We start from the raw sequence: 27,105 nt of genomic DNA on the forward strand, positions 1-27,105 counted from the left end.
AAAATCTCTTACACATGGGGTATGAAAATCTGCTGCAATGAACAACTGTTCTTGCTGAAAATAAAATGTAGAGTTATTGCAGCAGGTCTATGAGGCACTGACCACTGCAAAAAATAAAATGGTCTCAATATTTAATACTACATAAATCAGAGAAAAGGGGCTTATTCATTTGAACACAAATGAGAGACTTAAGACCTGGCAGTTTATCACTCACAACTAAAAGGCTAATACATTACATTGGACATTTATTATTGCATTAAACATAAGAAATGTTACTTCATGTGCAGTAACTTTAGTTACTAGTGTTCCTCATTCTTATGGGTTCGTTGTTCTGAATTCTTGCAAAGTGTGGTCATTTATTAACCCGAAAAAGATTTTGCTGGAATGGAGGTGTTGGTCAGATCCACTAATGTTATGCTAAATGCCCAGCTCAGAACATGGTAAATTAAGAAACGAATCGTACCCAAGATTTTCAAAATTGGCTCATAATTTTGGGTGCCTCACATTTTGGGTGCCCGCTTTGAGATACCTTGAAGAGGCATGACATGCAGAGGGCTGGCGCGCCTTTCAGGTGCCTCGAGTTGAGCAACCAAAAATGTATTGCCCCAAATCACTAACCTACCTGATGCCTTTCATGTTGGGTGTGTTTTGCCTGTCTTAATGTATTATATATTAGTGTATTATGTAACATATAAAGATATGGTTGTTCTCATTTCAGTGCAAACATCATGCATGTAAATATTATTCAGAGTGATGCAAGTGTCTTATAAGGAGAAAGGGGTGGGGAGTGTGTGTGTATATGTGTGTGTGCTTGTGTGAGAGAGAGAGAGAGAGAGAGGAGCATGCCTGCATCTATATGCTACACTGGTACTTTGACTGGGAACAGCTATTCATCACTCTCTAAAGTCTATCACATTCAATACCAACTCACTTTAATGGACATTTTTCTATGTATATAAGCCTATTTTTCATCTGTTTGTTAGAATAATTCCCATTTTGTCAATCAGCAGTAAAAAACTGACTTCCATTGGGAAATGTTGAACAATGTCTCATTGAGCCCATGCATATTTGGTGCATTTTGCATGTGAAAGGCAAGAATTAAGTCAAGAAGTTAATGTCAATTAGAAATTACTGATTTCCTACCCTAACAGCACTTAGTTCCAATTACAGCATGTGATATCACCTGGTATGATAGTTTTTTTAAGTACATTATATGAATTTATTTTCCATTTATTCACACGGTTTCTTTGTTAAAAAGCTGTGTGAAACTGACAATGATGTGACATGAAGATTTCACTTCTTGGCATTTCAAGAAATGAAGAAAAAATACCTTTGATTCTGTGATGCTTATCTTCAGCTTTAGGAAGAGAAGAGAGCTTATTTTGAGCCCAGATAGTGTCAAAAAGTTGTGTCAAGTTAGTAGTGAAATTATGCAGGCTTGATTGTATTAAACATGTCTTGAATCGTCCATTTAGTATTTCAGGTAATTGGAGATGAACCAAAACCCTGGATCTTTGTACCTCTGAACCTGGGGAAGTTTCATTTGGGATCTGGCCCATCCAGAGGGTGGCTTTAATCTTGGATCTGTGAGATGTCTCTCTTAAAGAATAAATGGACACAAATCAGACGTCAAGAATTATAACATTCAAAAAACAGTTGGAGAACACTTCAATCTCCCTGGCCACTCGATTACAGACCTAAAAGTCGCAGTATTACAAGAAAAAAACTTCAAAAACAGACTCTAACGAGAGACTGCTGAATTGGAATTTAATTTGCAAATTGGACACCATGAAATTAGGCTTGAATAAAGACAGGGAATGGATGGGCCATTACACAAAGTAAAACTATTTCCCCCATGCTTATTTCCCCCCCCCCCACACACACACACTATAGTTCCTTACATCTCCTTGTCAATTGCTGGAAACGGGCCATTTTCATTACGACTACGAACAGTTCTTTTTCTCTTCTGCTGATAATAGCTCACCTTAACTGATCACTCTCGTTAGAGTGTGTATGGTAACACCCATTGTTTCATGTTCTCTGTGTGTGTGTGTGTGTATGTATATATATGTGTGTGTATATATATGTATATATATGTGTGTGTATATATATATATATAATCTTCCTACTGTATTTTCCACTTCATGCATCCGATGAAGTGGGCTGTTGCCCACAAAAGATTATGCTCAAATAAATTTGTTAGTCTCTAAGGGGCCACAAGTACTCCTGTTCTTTTTGCGGATACAGACTAACATGGCTGCTACTCTGAAATCTCTCTCAATATTGTATGTGTATATTAACATATGCACACATGTTGTATAGAGGGGTCCGTTCAATTCTTGATGCATTCATCACTCTTAGTAACGATAACTGTGCAAGCCTGATCAGGCTCCCTAGTTAATAAACTCAGCATGACATTCCATTTGCATGCTCTTTCCACAGGACCGGGACACAGACAAGAAACGAATTGAAGAGCTGCTGGAAGAGAATATGGTACTGGAGATCGCGCAAAAACAGAGCATGAATGAGTCTGCACACCTGGGCTGGGAACTAGAACAGCTGTCAAAGAGCACGGACCTCGCAGATAGTAAGTAGCAGTCATGAGGCGACTCTTAATTATTATTGTGCTTGCGCAAGGTTTCCTTGTAGAAGAGGAGGGGAACAAGTTACTGCATTGGGCAGGAGTAAAACCTCAAACTCCAAGCTCAGAAGTTCACATGGGGAAATAAATTTCCGTATTTAACCACTTGACACAGTAAAGCTTCTAACAACGCCACAGCTTCCAGCTTCTTTCCTTACATTACGTAACTATTAACAATGACTTCTTTATATTTAAACCTCCCTTGAGAAAGTGCCCAAAAATAAACAAACACCCCCGGATATTGCACAGTAATGATCCCAGCACAAGGTATTTTTAACTAAATAGTGTCTGGGAGGAGTCGATGACCCTTCTCTACTCCCAGCTGATCTTTAAGTCCCAGGAAAAAGCCTATGCTGTGAGATAACTATTTTTAATAGAAGGTGAAAAATGAGTGGGAGGGAGGGGAAATAACCGGCTGGATATTTTTTAAGTGGGTGATTCACTTTCAGTAATTATATGCAAGACATAAAAAAAAATCAGTGCCCTGTATCGTAGGCTTGATAATTAGTTTTTTTCATATAATTCAGTTTATAATACTAGGATACAAAATCATATTTTAAAGAATCCTGGGATATATAACAGGATGTTACTGGCAGAAGTTTTCAGTATCAGAACTTTGCTGAACACTTACCTAATCCCTCAAAGACTCATGCACATGCTTAGCTTTACACATGATGAGCAGGTTCATTGATATCAGTGGGGCAAATCACATCATGTAAACCTTAGCACGTACACATGTCTTGGTAAAATCAGGGTCTTGTAAAGTGACTATATGTAAAAATGGCACCACCACCTTGCTCCTCCAATTGGCTTACTGTGTGTATTCTGAGCTATGCCTACTAACAGTAGTGACTATTTAGTTCTTATTACTTTGTTAGCCCTGCAGAGCGAGCTCAGCAAAGTTCAGAGAGGGTGAACTGTATTCTGGTTCATCAACTTTGAAACATTTTGGGAAAACAGTGCAATTTTTCTATGACAAATTTGGAACAATGCAAAAATTTCTGCCTTGTTTCAAATTGCAATTTTTGTTTCATTTCTGGTTTTTCCCCTCCTTTGTTTGCTTTTTCCTGTATTTCTTTTTTGCTGCTGAATACATTGGAATGAATGATGTCTAGGTTCTTTCCCATTTTTCATTTTTGTTTTTTGTTTGTCCATTTTTTAACCTTTCAAAACTTCCTCAACTTTAGAAAAGTTATCAAGGGGGAATAATAATTAATGATAAACTTTGTAACTCTATCCATCTGTAACTCTTCAAAAGTTGTAGCTTTTCAAAACTTCACCAGAGTAGCAAAAGAAAAGTGGAGGGGAGTCAACGACAACATTTACTTTATTGCACTCAGTGGCAAAAGGAAAAAAAAAAAGGGGCGGGGGAGGAGGCAAAATTTTGAAAATCTGAATAAAAATCATTAAAATTTTGGGAAAAAAAACAAAGTTATTTCATTTTTTTTAACCCTGTGAAATGAAAACAACTTAAAAATTTCAAAATCTTTCACAAAAATGTTTTCCTATTTTTCAGCCAGCTCCATTTATGAAGTTCCAATTAGTTACACTTTATCCCACTGAGGACAGCTGAATTGTGCAGATGTAACTGAGAGCACAGTTTGGTCTCCAGAACTTTTATTTTAGCTGTGGTGATGATCAGGAAAGAACCCAGCTTGACTGTTGGATCTCAGGTTGAGTTTGGAAGGATGACACATAGGAAACCTCTCCCCTCTTCCCCCCCCCTTTTTTTTTAACTTGTAAACTGCGCACAGTTGATACAGAAATCAATGGGTAACAATAAGCATGGAAACCAGTAAAGCCACTTTTAAAGTCTTTATTTCAGAATAGAATTGAAATTGAACCATGCTGATGGTATTAGTGTTAAACATCGATGCAACCAAAACTCACCAGCATATTGCTCATAAAGATCATGGATGTTGTAAACCATTCAACCTCCCAGGAGTTTCAGCCAGTTGTAAGTGCTATTTAAGGGGCTGTAGCAGCACTAAATTTTGTCTTTCTTCCTGCAAGGATGAGTATTTTCTAAGACTAGAACACAGAGTTAATGTCACTTGCATGTTAAACGTATGATTTTTATGTAGAGAGTAGATCTGTTACATTTGAAACAGGAAGTAGATTTTTAGTTACTCCAGTGCTGAGTTACTAAAATCAAGCACTGTGAAAAAGGTAAATGTGCAGTGGAGATGCCGGTATTGGGAAATGTCACATGAAATGTGATAAAACTTGTGAACTCTAAACACCTGGGGTGAAATCCTGGCTTTGTTGAAGTCAGTGGCAAAACTCACACTCATAGAGAATTCTCTGTGATTGATGCTTAGTGCATGTGTATCCAGCCTTAAAATACACACACTGCTTCAGTGTGTGCCTGTTAAAGCAGTTGGGTAACCCAGAGCACTGGCACCCATTCACGTGAGCAATTTCAGTGGTTAATATACAAGTTTTAATTGGCCATGTGCAGAAGCTGCAACTTCATGGTATAAATGATTGAAAATGGCGTTTTTCCTAGTTTCAGATATTGATTTTTTTAAGAATTTCTATCTCAGCAAAAGTGTGTCACACCAAACGTTTCTAGTTGACCATTCAACTTAGTAACTAACCCGACTCTTAGATATGAGACTATAAAGATAAGCAGCTTTTGCTATATCATGTCTTTGGACACTTTCCTGTTCATGAAGGAGTGTAACTATTATCTATGGAAGTATGCTCCATTTTTTTTATGTAGGTGTTTTTACTTAGGGACCACTCTACCACCTCAGCTGATCTTAAGTGCTAGGGGTCTGGCCCTAATTATCTGTTTTATGATCCTAGAAATGATAACATGTTTATGAATGTGTATAAACTGCATTCTGATTCTTATGTTTCAACAGCTAGAAAGTCCTTTGTGTTTGAGCTAAACGAGTGTGCATCAAGTCGCATTCTGAAGCTAGAAAAGGACAATCAGAGCCTGCAAAACACCATCCAGGAGCTCAGAGATCTCTCTCTGACCACGGAAGAGAGCAGCCTAAAGTTTGTAGAGCTGGAAAAGGAGAATCAACAACTTAGCAAGAAGGTAACTCTCACTAGGTTCATGCTGGCCTAGCTATCTGGGAGCTGATTGTGCTGTTTCTAATGGTGTGCTGGAACTAGACCTGTTACACGCTGCAGCTTACATCATTCCTGAGTGATGCTTGAGGGCAGTACTGTCAACTCTGGAGAGCTCATGCGTGTTCTGCATGAGGTTCTCAACTCATTTTTTTTAGTGCTTGCCTAGATAATTATAGTCATCCTCTTCCTTGTATATGCACTTCATGGAGCTATTCTGCCACTGGCAGATTGTGCTCTTGTCTCACGTCCTGTTCCTGTGACAAGTATTTCCTCAGCTTGTTCTGTTACAGGGGAGAAAACAATGGGCTACACTCATCCTTTGTGTAATTCCATTTAAATCAGTGAAGTTACATGAAAGGTGAGTTCGGACCGATATATTTTTAAAGAAACGTCCTCTGCTATTCATGGTCCTTGATTGACTTCTCCGCCTAGTCTCCTTTTCTGGCTATCACAGCGTTCTGCTGCATCTCCCCTTCCCACAAAGCCATGGGTTCTTTTCATTCCTGGTAATGAATGCGCTGCTCATCACATTTTTTGCTACACTCCCTTATCGACTGCTGGTACTTTTAGCTCATGTGCCAGCCTAGCTCTGCCTTTGGAAAGGAGTGTTCAGTTCTGCCACAGCCACCTGCTTTGGTTTTGTCTGGCTACAGCATGCATTCTGATCTCCAATTAACTGAACCCAATGCCAGTGGGGAAACAAGATGCTTGTTAGTTTGATGCATCTGAAGAATTCCCATGTAAGGGACTTAGTTCTCCTCACTCCTCTACATAACACTAAACATGTTATGGGGCCTACTCCTGCCTTTTTCTTTGCTGCTGTAACTAATGTCTTTTGTGGTACCTAATACAAGCTTATACAACACTTTGGCCCTGAAACATATTGGGCTCCCCTCTTTGCTCAACTTCCCGTTAAAGATGTGCTGGACCATTCGGATGCCCTAAATGAGAGCACCCATTTGCTGTTTTGTAGATCATAGTCTAGATGTAGATTGGCTGATTATAATTAGCACAGTACCTGCCTCTATGCAAGTGAGAGGGGGTTGGCATCCCTTTACTACAGGGAGCACTTTGACGGATGCTTTTGCCAACGTGAGAGAACAAAATCCACTCAAAGTCCCTATCTGGGCAAGAGAGAGAGTCTGCAAAAATTCATCTCTCCCTATTCCCACTCCACTCCCTCACGGCTCCTTTGTGACAGTGATTCAAACTAGGTTATCTAATTAAAACACTCAGAACTTGAGATCTGAGGGTATAAAGTGCCAAACAAATGTCTCTGGTGCCCAGCAACTTAAGTCGTTTGATCAGCTGCAGTTGACTTTGGCTTACCACATACATATTTCTTTGATACCTCAAGTTGTGGCACTATATCAGTAGTCTGATTTGCTCTTGTTTTGGCAGTCGGACCCAGTAAGCCTGGGTTACCTAAAGGTTTGATCCCCACCCTTAAATGAGTAGGATTACCCAGTAATAGAGAGTGCCTGTGCAGGGGCAGGGCAGAATGTGTGGGCATGAGACAGAGCAAAAATGCCAGTGGGTTTAAAGTGTTGTGATCAAGAACAGCTGAGATTCATGAAACAGAACTAAAATTCTTTGCTAATGATGCATCACTTTCGGAACAGGGAGGTAGATTGTGATGGGAGCTAACCTAGTCTGCGAGTGTTGAGTGAATATCACAATCTGATCATATTGCTAGTGACTCTGTCACCTATTCAAGGAGATTTAAGAAGAAGTTACTGCACAGTCATTTGCCTGCTCAACTACTGTGTCAGTGGTACATAGTCTGTTGATACTAAGAGATATGAGGCTTGTAAAGTATCTTACATTGGGTTTATCGGGTGTTTTTTTTTAACAAAATGTGTCTTCCTCACACATGCTGTGTGGAGACCTATAATGTTGAGATTCCTGATGCTGACAAAACTGCGTGTCCAAGAATGATCAATGGATTTTTGTAGAGTGGGAAGGTTTTAATGCAGCAGCAAAGCAAATATGAATGGTGAGGGAGACTCAGAACTTCTACACAGGTGGCCTGTGTGTCAGATACAGGGAATGTGGAAAAGGGGTGATGATAGAGGAAGACGTAATTTAAAAAACAGTAAACCAAACCATAGTTCCCTCAGACTTGCTGGATAGGTAATGCAAGCAGGAAGAAAAGGACACTATAGTGTTGAGTGTAAGGACTACTAAAGACAATAGAGCAAAATATTGATGTAAGTGGAGATATCAAAGAACTAGCAGCCACATTTTTAGAAGTGTTCTGTAATTTCATGTGCCTCCATTTTGGGTGTCATGCAGAACACTTGTTCAAATATAAGTCAAGGTGGGTTTGAGCAAAAATAACTACATGTGATGGTGTCTGCTGCTCATCCCCATTGCTCTTTGGGAACCTTGAGGTACCAGGTGTGAAATCCTGGCCTCACTGAAAACAATGAGAGTTTTACCATTGACTTAAATAGGGCCAGAGTTTCACCCCTAGTCCCTGACTAACTTTCAGATTTCTGAAAATTCTGACCTAAATTTGTACAGTTGGTTAAACAGTGGTTGGCAACTTTCAGAAGGGAAGGGTTAGTTTGCTCAGTCTTGTTGGTTTGACATAGCCCTTCAGGAACAGATAGCATCTTGGCCATCTATTTAATCTTGACTTTTCAAAATGCCCTGAAATAAAAACAGTCATGGTTCAATTTGTTGTCTGATGTATTTTGTGGTGCTTTCTCCGTGCAGATTGAGAAGTTGCAAAATCAGATTGAAAAAGAGAAACAAAGCAACCAAGACTTGGAGACCTTAAGCGAGGAGCTGATAAAAGAGAAAGAACAGCTACAGGGTGTCATGGAAACTGTAAAAGCTGACAAAGACAGACAGGTGCTGACTTCACACATGTGATCCAAAAGCTCAGTGGTGGTCATTTTACCATGGCCATTTAGAGGGTCTCGATGGCTCAGGGGCTTGGTAATAGCCTGCAGAGTGTATTGCATGCAGAACACTTGTTCAAATACAAGTCAAGGTGGCTTTGAGCAAAAATAACTACATGTGATGGTGTCTGCTGCTCATCCCATTGCTCTTTGGGAACCTTCAGGTTGTTTGTAACATTGGTTCTTCCCTGCCCTTCAAAAAGCCTTGACTAGACAGATTAGGATGTACAATTCAAATCCCATATTGCTGAAGAAGATTGGATTGATACCAGCTATTTGTCATGGTAGATTTCTTAGACTTCCTTGATCTAAGTAAAAAAATGCTGAGAAAGCTACAACACCCATAAGACTGACATTTTAAATACCCTGCAGCCTTTACTGCTGTGATGCAGTTCAAGTACAATACCGCTATTTTACAAGCTGTCTTTCATACTTAGTAATTTAATAATGGGAATAGACATGTAGGTCATTGGAGAATGGTGTGCTTGCTTTTAAATATATTAAATTGATTTGTGTGACAAGTCTGGGGTGAGGTTAAAAATAAAAGTAAACCTTGCATTTATATGTAGTGCCTTTTATCCTGAAGCATTCTTAAGTGCTTTACAGATTTATACTCCGGGAAAACTCCACCTCTGAAATATAGCTGTGGTGAAGCACAGCTGCTGTGTAAAAGCACACAGGAATTCTTCATGACATGATAGGAAGTGAAGAAAACTAGGATAAGCAGAAACTAGGGTAGGGATGGCCTTTACTCAGGCTTAACTCCATTTGATTTCAGTAGGTGTTCTGCCTGAGTAAGAACTAGGTAAAAATCTGACTAAGGATTTGAGTATTTGGTCCAACGTAACTACCTCAGCTGGAATTTGGCCAAGAAATCATGATGAACTCTCTTCCCTTACAAAGAATATTTTTTTAATGAACTCTTTAACAACTACTAGTGTTTAGCACATTAATTTTACATCTTATAAGAAAAAGGGCACTTGTGCTTTCAGTTTTCACAGAGATGAGTGGAGAATATAAACCTAGAAAGAGAGGGAACAGTGCCCCTGAGCACTGTGCTAGGACATTGGTTCAATCTGACTCAGAGACAGGAGTGGCTCCTCATAAATCATCAAGTCCAAGCTGTTCCATGGAGATCTCCCATCCATGGACTGACTCTGCTTAGACCTGCTTAGTTCAAGATTTGAAAGGAATAAAGCACAATGTTTAACTCACTAGTACCTTGAGATACCTCATGTATGGTATTAAAAGGGCTAGATAAAACCAAATTTTCTTCAAGAAGCCTCTTCCTTAGTTTGGATTGGTGGGGAGGGTTTAAATCAGGGATGACAGTGGCTAATGGTTGAAGAATTTGTGTTGTGTTAAAGGGGCATTGTTTTGTTAATACAGAGTTCTGACTGCTTCGAGGGTAAATTGCCAGATGGTACATTGCTCTAAAAAAACATACTCTCTAGGAACACCTCAGGTACTGTCTACTCTACTATAGATAACTCTCTCCTTGTTTTATTTTTAATGTAGATTAATGACCTCAAACAAGAGAATGACCACCTCAACCAAGTGGTTTTGTCCCTGAGGCAGAGGGCTCAGGTTAGTAGCGAGGCCAGAGTAAAAGACATTGAAAAAGAGAACAAGATGCTCCATGAAACAGTTACAGAGACTAGTAGCAAACTCAGCAAGCTGGAGTTTGAGAAGAAACAATTGCATAAAGATTTTGAACAGGTTAAAGAAAAGGTAGAACGAGTGGAGGAAATGGAGAAAGAGCTCCATCGGCTAGAGAGGGAGAATGAACAGCTCACAAAGAAGGCAGCAGCCATGAAAATTGTAACAGAAAAAGTTGAGGTTCTAGAGCAGGAAAATGGGGATCTGGAAGTGGAGAACAAGAAGTTGAGAAAGTCCCTGGATACCTTACAGAATGTTTCCATCCGTCTAGAGGACCTGCAGAGGGACAACAAGCAACTGGATGAAGAGAACCTGGAGCTCAGGAGGATGGTAGAGACCATGAGATTCACCAGCACAAAAATGGCACAGATAGAGGAAGAAAATAAAGAGCTGGAGAGGGAGAAAGAGGAGCTAAGAAAAAATGTGGAGATGTTAAAAACACTGGGAAAGAAGTCGGAAAGGCTGGAGCTGAGCTATCAGAGTGTGAACTCTGAGAATCAGAGGCTTCAGCAGATCCTGGAGAACAGCAGCAAAAAAACCCAAGAGCTAGAGAAAGAGCTACAGGGAATGGAAAGTGAAAATCAGGTCCTCCAGAGAAAACTTGAAGAGCTGAAGATTTCCAGCAAACGGCTGGAGAGGTTAGAAAAGGAGAACAAAGTGCTGGAGCAAGAAGTGTCACAACTGGAGAAAGACAAAAAGATGCTAGAGAAGGAAACAAAAAGGCTTTGGCAGCAGGTGGAGTTGAAAGATGCTATTTTGGATGATAACACAGTAAAGCTGGCGGCTGTGGAGAAGGAAAACAGAACACTTGAAAAAGAAATGGCTCGATTCAGAGATTCATCTAATAAGATGAAAGAATTTGAAAAAGACAATAAAGACCTTATAAAGCAAGTTACCATTGATAAAAGAACACTAGCTACATTGAGAGAGGTAATCAAAATAATAATATTGCCCTCATTATATGTATTTTATTTATTTAATTTATGGTATGTGGTGTAGACAGTGGTCCATTCCATGCCAGTTTGATCCAGACCATGAATTAGGGAGACCGAGAGACCCTGTGTTGTGACTCTAGGCATCACAGGTTGTGCTGCCCGAGGAAGTGGAATCCTAGAGTTTGTCTTGTGTCCATAACTCTATAATCAGGCTTAGCTTTGCATTCACTGTGCTGGAGTCCTGACCCTTTTCTGCTGTGGCACAAGGCAACACTACTTATTTTGCCTCATGTATTATACAGTAGTGGCTCTTTAAAAGCATACCTGTTGCATAAGCACCTGTTCCTGCAATTGTATCCATATGGTTGGAGCCTTTAGCCCAGGCAGAACCCTGTTAAAACTAATGGGGTTTGCGTGGACACATTCAGATGTGGTTGCAAGATTGGTGTCCAAGGAAGTATTTCTAGTATTCAAGAATTTTCTGTAGAAAGTATAAGGACATGTAAGGGAATATTGTAGATATTGAGATAACTTAGTTAAATGACCAAGTTTTTAAGGGATGCCACAGCATAAGCACAGAGCATATAATTATTATTATGTTGAAAGTTGGTTTTATTTTAAAAGTCTTCAAGCCACCCATGTCTAGTTTACAAATTAGGCTGATGTTTTTCAGAATTACTTTAAACAAGATAAAGTGAAAAGCTGAGTGCTGTTATTATCTATACTTCTGCTTAGTCTTCTGTGGTCTAAACAAATGATTTCATATGTACAAATGGGGCTAAATTGCTTTGGGGAGATAACATTTGAATTTTTTAATTAAAAAAATAACACATTTGTTAATTCAGTCTAGCTGCTGTTCAACATCCACTTTCTTTAGTTTTAGAAAATGTTTCTTGGGGAAAAGGTTGTAATCAGTTGTCTGCCCCTCTCCTTCCAAGGATGGTTTAAGAAAGGATCTCGGTGAGGAAGTAGTCTTAGTGCTTGTCTACAATTACAGCACCTTAGCACAGGGATAGGCAACTTACGGAACGCGTGCCAAAGGCGGCACGCAATCTGATTTTCAGTGGCACTCACACTGCCCAGGTCCTGGCCACCGGTCCAGAGGGCTCTGCATTTTAATTTAATTTTAAATGAACCTTCTTAAACATTTTAAAAACCTTATTTACCTTACATACAACAATAGTTTAGTTATATATTATAGACTTATAGAAAGAGACCTTCTAAAAACGTTAAAATGTATTACTGGCACGCGAAATCTTAAATTAGAGTGACTAAATGAAGACTCGGCACCCCACTTCTGAAAGGTTGCCGACCCCTGCCTTAGCACTTAGGGCTGGTCTACACTAAGGGGAAAAATCGATATAAGATACGCAACTTCAGCTACGTGAATAACGTAGCTGAAGTCGAAGTATCTTATATCGATAACTTACCCGTCCTCACGGCGCGGGATCGATCTCCGGGGCTCTCCATATCGACGCCGCCACCGCCGTTCGCGGTGGTGGAGTTCCGGAATCGATATAAGCGCGTTCGAGGATCGATATATCGCGTCTAGATGAGACGCGATATATCGATCCCTGAAAAATCGATCGCTACCCGCCGATATGGCGGGTAGTGTAGACGTAGCCTTAGTGAAGACACTACCTACACCAACAGGAGAGCTTCTCCTATAGGCATAGGCGCTCTACCTTCCCGAGAGGCGGTAGCTATGTCCACAGAAGATGCCCTCCCATCAACATAGCACTGTTTGCACTGAGAGTTAGGTCAGTATAACTGTCACTTGGAGTGTGGATTTTCTATACCCCTAAGCAACATAGTTATACAGACATACGTTGGTAGTGGAGACCAAGCCTTCACATAAAGCCCTGAGATAGATTTAAGTTCAGGAATTTTGCCCAACATTTTGCCCTATCTTAAATCCTTACATCAACTGCCAGTGTCCTCTGGTTTTTAAATTTAAATTTTAAAAATACATAGATATAAAAGAAAATTTGTCAGTAGGAAGAACATGCATAAACAGTTGAAGGAATCCGCACCTTCAGTGTCAAAATAGGCATTCACACCCATAATCCATATCCTGTTGGAATATAATCATCTCAGAGGTCATGCAGAACCATTTAAGTAGCTCTAGGTCCTGTGTGCAAGCTTAAATTTGACGCGTGTTATTTATAATACCGTTTTTCCAATAGCTTATTTGAATCACTGAAGTACTGGGTGAAATCCTGGCTCCATGGAAGTCAATGACAAAACTCCATTGACTTCAGTGAGACCAGGATTTCACCCATTGTTTAATGCGGGGGTGGCGTGTATAATATGCCAAAATTTTCAAAAGCGTTCTGGGTGCTTAGGAAACTCAGGACTCTTTAAAGGTGTCTCCAGTTGGGCACCCAAAATCATTTGTTGCTTTTGGACATGGAATCTGACAATGAAACCAAGAAGGTTACCTTACATGTCAGTATTTCCTTTTACATACATAGAGCTCATCTACACAGGGAAATTTACTTGCATAATTATATTGGTATAATTATGCCACTATATTTATACTAGTATAACTCCCTGGGTGGACACTTTTTTATTCTGGTGTAATTAATACTGCTTTGAAAGCAACATAGCCTAAACCAGAAAAAGGCACTTGAATAAGAGTGTCCGCTCTGGGAGTTATACTGCTATAATTATGCTGGTAAATTTCCACGTGTAGACTAGCCCTAGGTTTAGGAAATACCTTCAATACTGTAAATGCAGAGGTTAATAAACTGAAAATGTTATTTAATTATCACAGGAAATTGGCAAATTGAAGTCCCACCACTGTATATGTATTTGGTTTTCATTAGTTAATTTTTGTGCTATTCAGAAGATTTAAAAAAAAATTACTTTTACATGTAATTCTAAAACGTTTTTTTGTCTTCTTCTTTTGGCTGGATTCAGAAGACTGTGAGCTCCCTCTGCTGGCCCAGTATCAATTCACTAACAAACCTGTGCTAATGGAAGCATAAAGAATTAAATACAAATTAGGAAAGGCCAAAATCTGAAGGAAAAATCCTTCTATTTTATTTGAGAAAACTTCAAATAGAGAATGAAAATAGATTGCTGTTTAAAAACAAAGCAGCTGATTCTCCTCTCACAGTGATATACCGTGCAGCTGCTCTTAATTTACACAGTTCTGAGAGAAGAAACAGGCCCCAAAAAACAATGAGTGAGATCCTGACCCCATTGAAATCAATGGGAAAACTCCCTTTGACTTTAATGGGGCCAGGATTTCACCCAATGCCCTTATCATACCTCAGGGTTTTTAAAATCACTGGTACTGTGTAATTATCACAGTCTTCTGTATGATGGTTAATGATGTTAGTGTTGTTACAGGATTTGGTCCTTGAAAAGTTAAAGAGCCAACAGTTGTCTAGTGAAATGGACAAACTGAGCCAAGAGCTGGAGAAGATTGGATTGAACAAAGAGCTGCTGCTACAGGATGATAATGGCAATGACAAGTGAGGAAACTGAGTTCCTTTAACAGTGTAACTCCATAACTCCTTAAACCTGCTAACCACATCCTTTTGCTTTTTTCATTTTCACATTTTGTACCCCTCCCACTTCCACCCACTCCCATTGAAATCATGGTTTCATGTTCTAGACGAGAGACTACACGAAACCATTTGTCTTAGATTTTGTTTTCTAATAGCAAAGCCACTGTAACAAGTCTTAATGGAAATCATGCAGGCAGGCTACCACAGATGGGTGTTCTGTATCTACTTGAAGGAGAAGTGAATTCCAGTTCAATTTGCTGTACTGGTGACATTAACTTTGTAAAATCATTACATATCTTCATACTGCAGTACATTTGGATTACAGCTGTTTTGTGTCCCCCTATAAAGGTGTGGCACGGGACATCCCTGCTGGGCAAGTCCTATAGAATTTAACAAAAAAGATCTTTCTATACGCTTTTTTGAACTGTCCTATAGAATTTAATGGATGATTATATCCTTAATGCAGAATTTTGCTGGGTTGGGTTTCCCCTCCAAGCTATAGAAATCCACAGCAGGGATATAATTTTCTATTAAAGTCTACAGTGTGGTTAGGAAAAAAATTAGAAAAGTTATTCTGTATTGAATTCTGTAGTTTTTGTTTCTTCCATAGAACTGAATTGGTTTTATCCCATTAAAATCTGTTGGACTTTCCCATAAGTAATTTTTTACCTCCTTAGTAATCTTTCAATTTACTTTTGTCCAAAAGTATAGAGTCGTGATGGAAATCAGGTGTATATGAGAGCAAATACATGTAATTATGAGAGATGTGATGTGGGAGAGAAATGTCTGCAAGCCAGATGGGTGCATGTTTTCCAGTGACAAATGTTGGAATGTTGTTCTCGTTGTCTTTCAGCAAATATAAGATTCTGGAAAGCAAAACTGACTCTGCATTAAAGACAACACTAGCCATTAAAGAAGAAAAGATTGTATTGTTAGAGTCTCAAGTGGAAGAGTCTCTTAACTTGAATCAGCAGTTGCAGAATGAGCTAAATACGGTAAGAGGAAACTCCATTTTAAGGTGTAAGGTTTAGCTATTCTATAGGTTGGCATGGCACATGCATTTTTACTCCAGAGGAACAGATAGCCAAAAAAAAACCTTATTTGACTTAAATGCCTTCTTCTATCATATCCTAGCCAATAATAATAATAATTAATAATACCGGCATTATTGTTATTTTGGAGTCCGGGATGAGATTTTCAAGAGTGCTCAGGTTTGGCTTAGTCCTGTTTCCTTTAGAAGTCATGGAGTTTTACCACCATCTGTTGTCTCTTGTCTTATGTTTAGATTGTAAGCTCTTCGGGCAGACACCACCTTTTTGTTTTGTGTTTATTCAGCACGTAGTTCAGTGGGTTCCTGGTCATGACTAGGGCTCTTAGGTGCTATAGTAATACAAGTAAAAATAATAATCTTCAATGAGAGCAGAGTTCTGCCAATGTTGAATGCTTTAAAAATCCCCACACCAGGTATCTCCTTTAGATTATTTTTATTTATTAGGAGGCAGGGAGTTCAAGTGGAGAGGGCACCTGACTTGGAGTGAGGGATGTGCATTCTTTTCCTGATTTATAATTTCACCTATGTGTCTTACTTTCCCTATCCATAAAATGTGAATAATGATACTCCCCCCATCTTTTATAAAGTATCTTGAAATCATGAGAAAAAATTCTGCATAAGACCTAATTATTATTATTAATGTTTTATTTATTTGAGTGTGCTGCAATTACTTTCCAAAAAGCCAGTTTTACAAGCATATTTCTTGTCTACTTCACAGATAAAGAAGGACTTTGAAGTTCTTAAGCAAAGTCAAGAAGATGGGCTATGTGTGAAGAACTCATTAAAATCTCCTGCAGAAAAACTCGTTTCCAACCACCAGATGAAAGAGAAATGGGAAACGGGACACCGAGAAACAACAATGGAGCTGTTGAAAGTGAAAGACAGAGCTATAGAGCTGGAAAGGAATGTAAGTCTTCTCCTTCAGGATGCGGGTATAAGGCATTTGGGGATGTTTGTGTCATTTTTTAAAGTAGGAAGCAACCCCGAGTTCTGTGTATTCAGAGAGGATTAATGGTACAATGGTCAGAGTGCTAGCCTGGGACTCAGGGATTTGATTCCCTCCTCCACCACAGGCTTCTGGGGGACCTTTGGGAAGTCCGTGCCTCAGTTCCCCATCTGTGAAATGGGGCTGATAGCCTCACAGGGGTGTTATGAGGATAAATACATTAAAGATTGTCAGGAGCTCAGATACTACGGTAATGGATCGTACAAGTACTACAGCATGGAATAATTTTATCATTGCAGGGGAAATTTACCCATGTGCAGTGAACCAACACCAGGCCTATGCACCACTTAAGCCCTCACCTTAGGGGCTATGTGGGACTTGCATGACACATGGGTCTTGTGCTGGCCTGTGTCCAGGGATGACTCTTGCACCATAACATCTATCCGACCTTTGATTTAATGCTGTGAAGTATTTGCTACTAAAACTTCATGGCTTAAGGGGTATCAGAAGTTTGTTCTCACCTTTGATAGGGCTCTAAATAATCAGAACAGCTGTTTAATTTTTTTCTCCCCCCACACTTCCATTCTATTTCTCTGTTAGAATGCAGCCCTCCATGCTGAGAAGCAGCTGCTGAAAGAACAGCTGAAGCATTTGGAAATGCAGAATGTCTCTTTCAACAATCAGATCCTAACACTACAGAAGCAAAATGGCTTCCTTCAGGAGCATAACACTGCTCTGCAGACCCAAACAGCCAAGCTCCAGGTCAGAAGAACCAAATGCCAATGTCTCAGGAAACTTTGGATTTGATTTTAGTTGTGTAGAGAGGATGGAAGCTGAGAAGGAAGATTTCAGTGTTGACAATAATCAGATGGTGCTGAAGCAAGGGAATTCAGATTCAGATCTGAATTTCCTTCAAATTAAAAAGGGTTTGGATCCAAAATTTCAGCCTTGGCTCATCACTATTAAGAAATTGCTATTTATAGTACTTGGGAAGAAGTAATTACCGTATATACTTGTTCATAAGCTGAATATTTTTGGTAAAAAAATGACGCATCAAAGAGCGAGGGTTTGCTTATAAATGGATCTACACCAAAATTTGATGATTTTAAACTCTATGGAATCATTGAATTGAATATCTAATACAGGGATCGGCAACCTTTGGCATGCGGCCCACCAGGGTAATGGGACGCCTGATGGGACGGGCCAGTTTGTTTACCTGCCGCGTCCGCAGGTTCGGCCGATTGCAGCTCACACTGGCCGTGGTTCGCCACTCCAGGCCAATGGGGGCCAGCACATCCCTCGGGCTGCACCGCTTCCTGCCGCCCCCATTGGCCTGAAGTGGCAAACCGCGGCCAGTGGGAGCCGCGATCGGCTGAACCTGCGGATGCGGCAAGTAAACAAACCGGCCCAGCCCACCAGGGTGCTTACCCTGGCGAGCCGTGTGCCAAAGGTTGCCGATCCCTGATTCTAATACATTGTAGTTTTGTTTACCTGGAGCATCTGCAGGCTCTCAGCTCCCTGTGGCCACAGTTCAACATTCCCAGCCAATGGGAACTTCCCGCAGTTCCCATTGGCTGGGAACGGCGAACCGCGGCCACAGGGAGCTGAGGGGCTCCACGCCTGCAGATGCTCCAAGTAAACAAAACGGCCCGACCCGCCAGCGGCTTACCCTGACAGGCAGGGAGCCAAAGTTTTCCAACCCCTGAAATATAGGCTCAGCTTATGAAAGGGTCATACAGTTTTTGCTATTTTTACCTATCCATTTTTGGGGGTCAGCTTATAAACGAACAGGCTAATGAACGAGTATATACGGTCGTTATCCAGGTTTACTGTTCCAGCTAGCCTATCATATGTTCCTTCTTCATCTTAGTTCTTTTTTTCTTTTCCTATTGTGTCCCAGAAAGAACTTTCCCCAGGGAAGTGAGAATGAGGTGGCATATGCAAATCAGCGTATTTCAGTTTTCAGTCATTTGATTTCTTGATGAAAAATAAGTATTTTCCATGAAAAGCAGAAACTTTTGGAGAACAATTTCATTTAATTGAAAACCCAATTTTCTATCAAAGCAGTTCCAATGGAAACTTTTTTAACTAGCCCTACTCTGCCCACTACTTCAACTTTACTTTCTTCACCTTTTCAACATGCACTTTACACCAGTTTAGATTCACTTAAGCGTACTCATGACCATGTGGTCACCACAAACCCAAGGCACCAGGTAAGTACCAAAAGTGATCTGACTTGAAATATAGATTTCACACTGGCCCCCTGCACTTGCGTAAGATGAAATTAACAAGCTTCCATTCAGTTGTATATAAACATGGAGCAATTTCAGTTCTTGTACACTCTTGTCAGAGTTATACATGGGACCCAAATGTTGCAGGTTACTTACCTTTCACAAATCTAGTCTTAATAATGCTGTACCAGCTTTGAGATTGTCTTGCTACAGGACAAACATTGATCTCACGTATGCCATGACTTCATGTCCTGTACATTACCAGTAATACTAAAAGGTTGCTCAAGTGTCCTTTCCAAATTTCTTCATGTTCCCAGTAACTATATAAGCATCTTTTGTGTACGTTTACCTACATCTGAGTGTATACTGCATAGCATGTCCTTGGTGTGTACCAGCATTTGTATATAAATATAATTACTTTTTATTTGAGAAACTTTAGGTAGAAAATTCAACCCTGAGCTCCCAGAGCACTTCACTGATGGCCCAGAATGCTTTACTCCAAAACCAGCAGACAGCTAAGGAAAATGAGAATGAAAATCTACTGAAACAGAAAGATCAGCTAAAAGCTGAATACGAGTCACTGCTGCAGGACCACGAACACTTTGCCTCACTGCATGAGCGACAGTCCACAGAATATGAAATGCTAATAAAGCAGCACAGCTGCCTGAAAACATTGCACAAAAATCTGGAACTGGAGCACAAAGCTCTTGGGGAAAGGTATGAATTTTTAAAATGCATTACAATGTGCTGAATAGTCACTAATAAGGGAATTACAGTTCAGCAATACCCAAGGGAATTGCATGGCTAGTGTGTGCTAAGTACTCATGTTGCAGATTTCTATTTTCCTTTTTGTTCTCTGAGAGTAGACATAACTAGCATTTCATTAGAGTAATTCATTGCTTCTGGAGGCCTTTCTTCCTATTCTTACTTTCATCAAGGGATTAAGATTGGAAACATAATCGCCTGCAAAGGAGTAGGTGTTGCAAGAGGGTGAATTTGGGAATTACCAAGCAGGTGCCTTTCAATGAAATGTAGGATCCTAAGTGTCTAAGCACTTGTGAAAATAGGACTTAGGATCCTTGATCATTTAGGCACTTTTGAAAATTTTGCCCTTAATGTCTTTAAAATATAGACCCTTCAAAGATTTCCCTGATCCTGTTTTGTGGTGGTAGAGTCACAGGGTAAAACCTTTAAATCAGCTAATTAACTAGCAAAGAGAGAATGATGCGTTTCTTGAGAACTGTGAAACAATATGAATCACTGAGAATTGTATGGAGGAAAGATATGGATTATTGTGACAAAAGAGGTTGTCTTAGTGCAGTGGTTTTCAACCTGTGGTCCGCAGACCCCTAGGGGGTCTGCAGACTAATACCTAATATTTCCAAAAGAATCCACATCTCCATTCGACATTTTTTAGGGGTCCATATATGAAAATAGGTTGAAAACCACTGTCATAGAGGCTATGTCTGCCCTGCATTTAAACTCCTGTGGCTGGCCCCTGTCAGGAGGTCACAGAACTCATGCTGTGGGACTGTTGAATTGCAGAGTAGAAACTCAGGCTTGAGCTGGAGCCTGGGCTCTGAGATCCTCCCACCCCACAGGATCCTAGAGCCTGTACCCCATCTCTAGCCCAGATGTGTACACAGCAATGAAACAGCCCCACGACCAGTGAGCCCGAGTCAGCTGGCATGGGCCAGCCACAGGTTTTTCTTTGCTGTGTAGACATACCCTCAGAGGCCCTGTTGGGATAGATGTAAATTATGTTTTTTATATATTTTGTTTTCCTTCTACTTTTCACCATCTGTGCCATTTAGGTGCTTCAGTTTGCACAATGAAATTAGACTGATCTGTTTCACTTTTAGTTGTGAGTCGTTTTCACTTTCTGGTGATCGTGGTCTAATGCTCGAGAGTGTGTTTTTCCCACTCCCTGCTCTAAAGAAAAAAACCCAAAGAATTTTAATTTTAATGTTTTGATTATTTTTCCCAACATATCTGTATTCACATTTAATTTTTATATAAAAGGTGAACTTGAGGCTCAGATTAAGTTGACAGTGTCCTAGGAGGTGGATTAATAGAAACTTTTCTGTCCTAAACTTGAAGGATCTGGCCATACAACGTGCAGCAGGATTTGATAGGGTACAGAAATAAATGTGCTGTGATGAAAATATCCATTAGAGCTGTAGGACAGGACAGCTGCCTGACTGTCAGCTAAATGAGCTATAAGTGATTATACCGGCACCATCCCTGCTTGCTGTGTCTTTCACAGACTGATTAATGGTTTCCACTGATGTGAGCCTTGCCTTAGCTTATCACACTGCCGTGTGCAGACAATTTGCTGACTTCCATGTTTTCTTGATGAGTATCAATAATTAAACGGTTGCAGCCTGAGGAGTCAGTGGTTTGCTGAAAAATACGTTGTTGTCACTGATAAACACTCTGATCATCATTGCCTATGCCGGTGATAACGTTTCAAACTCTCTTGCCCCAACTATTGCTGGGATGTAACTACCAGTGAAAAATGCTGGCGTGGAAACAGATGGTGACCTTTTGTGTACTCAGAACAGATTGATTTAGGCAGTTTTAAGAGTAGGATTCGCTTCTCCATAATCTCATCTCATCTCAGGTCAAGTTAGGAAGATATTAGTCAAGGTGATTTGTGTAAAGCCAGCCTGTATCTTTGTTCAGCTGTCAGAAAAAAATATACCTGTTACATTTTTTTTTAAAATCTGTGTGCAACATGGAGCACAACTGGCTGAGAGCAGTCTAGGGAGGAAGTTAGCAAAAAAGCAGGAAGCGAAGTCATCTGTTTTCTTCTGCTACTCAGGAGGTATTTAACTGATGACAGGAAATTTCTCACTTTCACCTTCAACTAGGATGCACCACCCAGGAAGTGCACCCAAAATTTGTAAGTGCTCCTCAGCATGACCAGTAGGCATGAAGTAACTGTCTACTCTATAATGTGTCTGAACAAGGTTTTTTTTTGTAACCTGCTACCAGGCAGTAGGTTTTTTCTCAGATGATCCTAGTCCCACCACATAGGTTGTATCTAAGTTCAGTGAAATAGTCTGCCAAAGCGTAGCCATACACAGAAGCTGTGGGTTTGACTTAGGGAAAGGAGTAGTTGACATGTTACAGGGCGTCTATTAAAAACATTTTCTTCATGCTGTCGCGTGTTTGGCTGGCTTATGCTGAGAGGAACTGGATCCATCTTCTGCATTTTTGGAGTACTTTGGATACTACTTATTACTAAGGAATCATAATAACTAGCCACCACTGCTAGAGATTACACAGTTCTGTATGTCTTGCTGTGTAGAAACCTGTAATCCATCACAGATATTGAAATAACTCTTCTCTTCTCGCTGGAGAAGATAGGTCCTGCCAGGCAGGGTTACATGCTGCAGGGACTTGCATTATTAACTTACCAAGTCTGGTTAGCAGTCCTGCTTGTGGGCTGCTTCTGCGTATGTTTCTCATCATGGCTGTGCATTTTAAAAATGTTCTCAGTCACAAATATCCACTCATAGTATCGGTACAAACACAGCAGCAGCAAGTGGAAGCCAAGTAATATTATCAGAACAGGAGTGTAGAGGAATATGGCCATTCAAGTCCTTGATCAGTGTAGACTGAATCATTACTGAGATGCACTTGGTCTGTGCCTAGAGTGAAATCTTCCCACCATTGGACTGGCACCAGTGCTATACCAATGGTGGGGATACTAGTGAAGACTGGCCATAGACTGATTTACCTCTAGATTATCTAACCCTGCTCAGAGTTGTACACCTGGTGTAAAGCTGCTGGTAGCAAATCTATACTAGTGCCAGTCAAGCTGCAGAAACACGAGAGCAGTGATAAGAGAGTTTCTGAAAGGCTCCATACAGACAAGGCCTTGATGACCTCTGTCAGGATATTGACGTAGAGCTGGTTTGGTCAAACTCTGGGATTGACATGGGCTGTCTTTCGAAAATAATTCTTGAAGCTGGACATAAAAGTCTCAACTAGAGCCAAGATCCAAAGGCAAAGGATGGGGGTTGTAAAAAAATTTTTTTTTTTTAAAAATCCATAAATGTTTTCACAGAAGAGAAAATAATTATAGAATCATAAGGTTAGAAGAGACTGCAATGGTCATCTAATCTAACCCCTAATACCTCAGGTTTACATGAGAAACTATCCCCCACATTCAGGATTTTCCATTCACCATGTGGACGCTGAACGCTCAGTATTTAAAATGTCCTGCAGCTGAATGAGAGAAATAAACAAGGTTAATTCAACTCCATTACTGCCCCCGGTGATGAATAGTAAAGAGCAGCTTTTTGTCTGGCAGATAGGTACTCCTCTCTGAGGCAGCTCACTGGGCTGGAATTTGGAACAGGTTGTAATGTGACCCCTGAGGGAGAGGGATGGTAGCCTGAAAGAGAAATAACTTGGCAAGGCTCAATACATTTGGTGCTGCTCTCTTTCTTTTGTTTTGTTTTTACTGTTTACTGTGGCTGCAAAGTAACTATCCTTGGTCTGCTTTCACCTCTCTTGAAATGAGAATTGCCAGTGCCTGGTTGGATGAATGCAGTAGAAGTCTGTTTGTTCACTGTACCTTTTTAATGTACTTCTCTATCCTCTGTTTGGCTGCTGTTTTGACATTTCTTATAACAGCGTTCTTCCATGAATCACAACAGATATACCTGCCCCAGCAAGAGCATGCTATGGGAGGGAAAATCTGCTGTCCCACCTCCAGCAATGGTTTCACACCATTGTCACACAAAGCTGTGCTAAGTCAAGACACTTGTCATTTCCACTTCACTGAGACAGATTCCTATATAGTCTACCCCAGTTTATGCAAACGTAAACCTTGACAGAGGACCCCAGTTGCAGAAAATCCACCTGAGAACAACTTACTACAGTGCAAAGTGGCCACAGCCTGCCTTATGTTAGGGTGGCAGTATGGGGCTAGTGTTATCTGAGAAATGGGCAGCCATGGCTTGGAAGGGGAACTCAACCCCCTCATCCATGCCTGTCTCCTTTAGACATTAGGGAAATTGTTCCACCATGCCAGTAGGGTCAGGAGAGATGTCACACTAAAGCTAGGTATCCTCAGCACAGAGGAGACACCACTGTGCTTTCACTCCCTTCCTCGACACCCTTGATGAACAAATCAGGAGGTGAAATAGAATGCTGCAAAGTGGAGGCCTCAGGGCAAATAAACCCCTGTGCTACCCTCTGAGATTTCTCATTAGCAAACAAGCAGAACCATTTGAGCAACCACTACAAAAGACTACAACACTCCATTGGCACTCACGTGTCATGATCACATTGTCTGCCTCCTATATCTAATGTTTGAGGGTTGATATAAGTAGTTAATTTCACTCCTTTCTTGTTTTTGGCTGCCTCTTTATGCTCTGCACAGATGCTTTGGGACCTGCCCCTAGTAATTGATTCTGAATGGTGTGTTGGAGTAAATGGTGCAGCACTGTCTGGGAACCCTCCCTTTAGGTTTCCTTCACCCCAGAGAAATCCTTGCTTTGTACCAGTTGATTAGGATGTACAGAGTGATCACAGTTCTTACAACTTGCATTTCAATTCAGTCAAAAATATAATTGTGCAGCCTCCCTGTAGGCTTATAGACTAGCCTGCATTCACTCACTCACTATAGATTTCTTTTGAACTCAACTAAAAATATATATATTGAAGAAGTCTTGTTTTCTGATGATGCATTTTTATCTACTGAGAAATCTTGAGCTAAAGGAATAAAATTTTGTAGGCAAAGCCCAGAAGATGCTTATTCGTCTCTTTTAGGTACAACAGTTTAGTAAAACACAAGGCAGAATTGGAAGAATTGGAAATTGTTCTAAAAACTGAGAGAGAGGTTCTGCAGCAAGAAAGGAGAACAAATACAATAACCACTGGAGAAAATCAAAAGATGAGAGAAGAACTGGACAGGTATGGCTGCTTGGAACTGTGTTTTGCATATATTAGTAAAAATTCAATCCTATGCAATATAGACTTGCTCTAATCCGCTGTTGTGCTAACATAAGGTTCCTGGAAGCCTTCATCAGTGTGTCTAGTCATAACAGAATTTCTGTTCCCTAATAGCTCTGTTTTGCTAATCTGCTCATGTTTGCTTAATCGCTGGTAGATAATCAGCTTTCTAATAATTGTAAATGGGCCGTTAGTCAGTGATTCAGATGTAGTCTGTTGCTGTGACTTGGACTCATTCCAGATAGGCTGGGGCTATGGTTTTTGTTTGCATGTGTATCTGTTTTATAAAGGGTCTACTGACCAAATTCTGTGCTGACTTCTGGCCGTTGCAATCTCATGAAAATCCATGGGATTGCATGCAGCATAAATCAATGTGGAATTTGCCTCATGGTGGGGAACAGGAGGAACATGCCTTCCAATTGTTGAGGAATCACTAGAGGGTGCTTTGTATTCAGTGTCAGCTGAAATTGCTACCCAAATACCCAATACTGTCTCCCTTACATTTGTAACTATATTATTTCTGATGTTCAAGATGTGCTCTGGTGCCAGGAGTTAAAGCCCTGATGTTCCTTATTTTAAGTTGTAATAACCTGTCCAGACTAGCAACACTGTCAAGGTTTAAGTACAAGAACTAAACGTGGTTTAAAAGTGGACTCAGTGGTTTGTATACTCACTGGGCACATTTTAAACCATGCTGGAACCCACTGAGCAGGTTTAGACAAGACGGTGGTAAAAATGTTTCAGGCTGGTAGCACTACAGTTGTTGCTACAACCAGTGAACCTGCACTGTTCAGGCAGGTTCATGAGGAAATTTTAAAAAGTAGCTTGGTGTAAGCAAGACCTGAGGCTTTATGTCTACATCATAATTTGAACCATGTTTAAAAATCAAACGTTCTTTGAGTTTGCTGAAGATATACCCTTATGCTGTTCTCATGGAATGCAGCTTATTGCACTACTGCTGTGCAAGCCAGGGTTCTCTGAGCTTGCTCTTTTCAACCATGGGTCATTTTCCTATGTGGACAGGGCTTGGGAACAGTGTCCCAAAATTGCAGAGGATTTGGGGAGAAGTAGGTTTGTTTGCTTTAGTTGTCAACAGAGTCAGAATTCATTTTTGGCATCCAGGAATAGTAGATATTTTTAGCATTACTACTGACTTAAAAAAAACCCAAGAAGTTGTCTAATTTACTGAAGTATTGCAATGTCTATGGCATACAGTGCACAATAACACTTACATTTCATGCATCAAGAAAATAAATTCCAGTAGATAGTTTTTTTCCTGTGCCCAGTGGGGCTGTTTTTACATCAGAATGCTTTTAGGTGTATTTTTATCGTGGAAACTTGTCCTGTCCTAAATGGTTAAGTACCAAAGAAGGGTAGTGAGCATTATGCTCTGTATTCTTTTCCTTTCAAATATTTTGTAGAGATGGAACATTTTGTAACACTGTCAGTGCTGTAGCAAACATGTAAGATACATATATGTAAGTAAACATACATTTAAAAATTGGCCTTGACAGATTCTGTTTAGATTTGACAACCGTGGCTCAGCATACTGGTATTGTGGCTTTCAGTTGTTGATTATTATTTGTAAGCTTCCTGGTTTCTTCATTTTCAGGGTAAATTTCTTGCATAGCCAGCTAAAGGCAGAGTATGAGGGGCTGCATGCACACACTAAGGAGCTGAAAACCTCATTGAATAATTCTCAGCTGGAGCTGAACCGCTGGCAGGCTCGTTATGATGAACTGAAGGAACAGCACCAGTCCATGGATATCTCCCTGACCAAGCTTGATAACCACTGTGAGGTGAGCATCTAGCAGCAGGACATTTTCCCAGCCTTTCCAAAGGGGCCATCTCCCTCTATGTTAAAAGGGCGTTGTTGACCATGCTCAAGAGATACTCAGCACACTGCGGTGCTGGACTTTTGGGTAGCAGTAGGGCAATATTAGCGTTGTTGACCTTGAGCTCTAAGCAACAAAAGAAAATCACCTTTGGTTAAGTGTTAGAACTTTGAATGAGTTCTAAACCTACTGGCTAAAGATCCACTTCTGTTGAGTTGAATTTCCTACACACCTTTTTAGGGCACAGTCCTACAAAGTACTGAGCACCCTCAGCTCCCCTTGCTTAAGTGAGAGTTGAGGGTGTCCAGTGATGCTCAAGAGAT

At 40.4% G+C, this 27,105-nt stretch overlaps 1 protein-coding gene across 1 annotated transcript in view; it reads left to right on the forward strand.

The window, feature by feature from the left end:
* CCDC88C (coiled-coil domain containing 88C) overlaps nt 1-27,105 on the forward strand; it is a 133,228-nt gene that overhangs the window by 88,160 nt on the left and 17,963 nt on the right. Inside the window, exons 12-22 of the mRNA XM_045013229.1 lie at nt 2,443-2,587; nt 5,512-5,693; nt 8,450-8,587; nt 10,156-11,226; nt 14,589-14,713; nt 15,603-15,744; nt 16,519-16,707; nt 17,347-17,508; nt 19,417-19,694; nt 24,765-24,908; nt 26,560-26,746. Coding sequence (XP_044869164.1) covers nt 2,443-2,587; nt 5,512-5,693; nt 8,450-8,587; nt 10,156-11,226; nt 14,589-14,713; nt 15,603-15,744; nt 16,519-16,707; nt 17,347-17,508; nt 19,417-19,694; nt 24,765-24,908; nt 26,560-26,746 — 2,763 coding nt within the window. The remainder of the gene's footprint in view (nt 1-2,442; nt 2,588-5,511; nt 5,694-8,449; nt 8,588-10,155; nt 11,227-14,588; nt 14,714-15,602; nt 15,745-16,518; nt 16,708-17,346; nt 17,509-19,416; nt 19,695-24,764; nt 24,909-26,559; nt 26,747-27,105) is intronic.

Source organism: Mauremys mutica, chromosome 4 (genome assembly GCF_020497125.1).
Source record: "Mauremys mutica isolate MM-2020 ecotype Southern chromosome 4, ASM2049712v1, whole genome shotgun sequence".
Taxonomy (NCBI): domain Eukaryota; kingdom Metazoa; phylum Chordata; order Testudines; family Geoemydidae; genus Mauremys; species Mauremys mutica.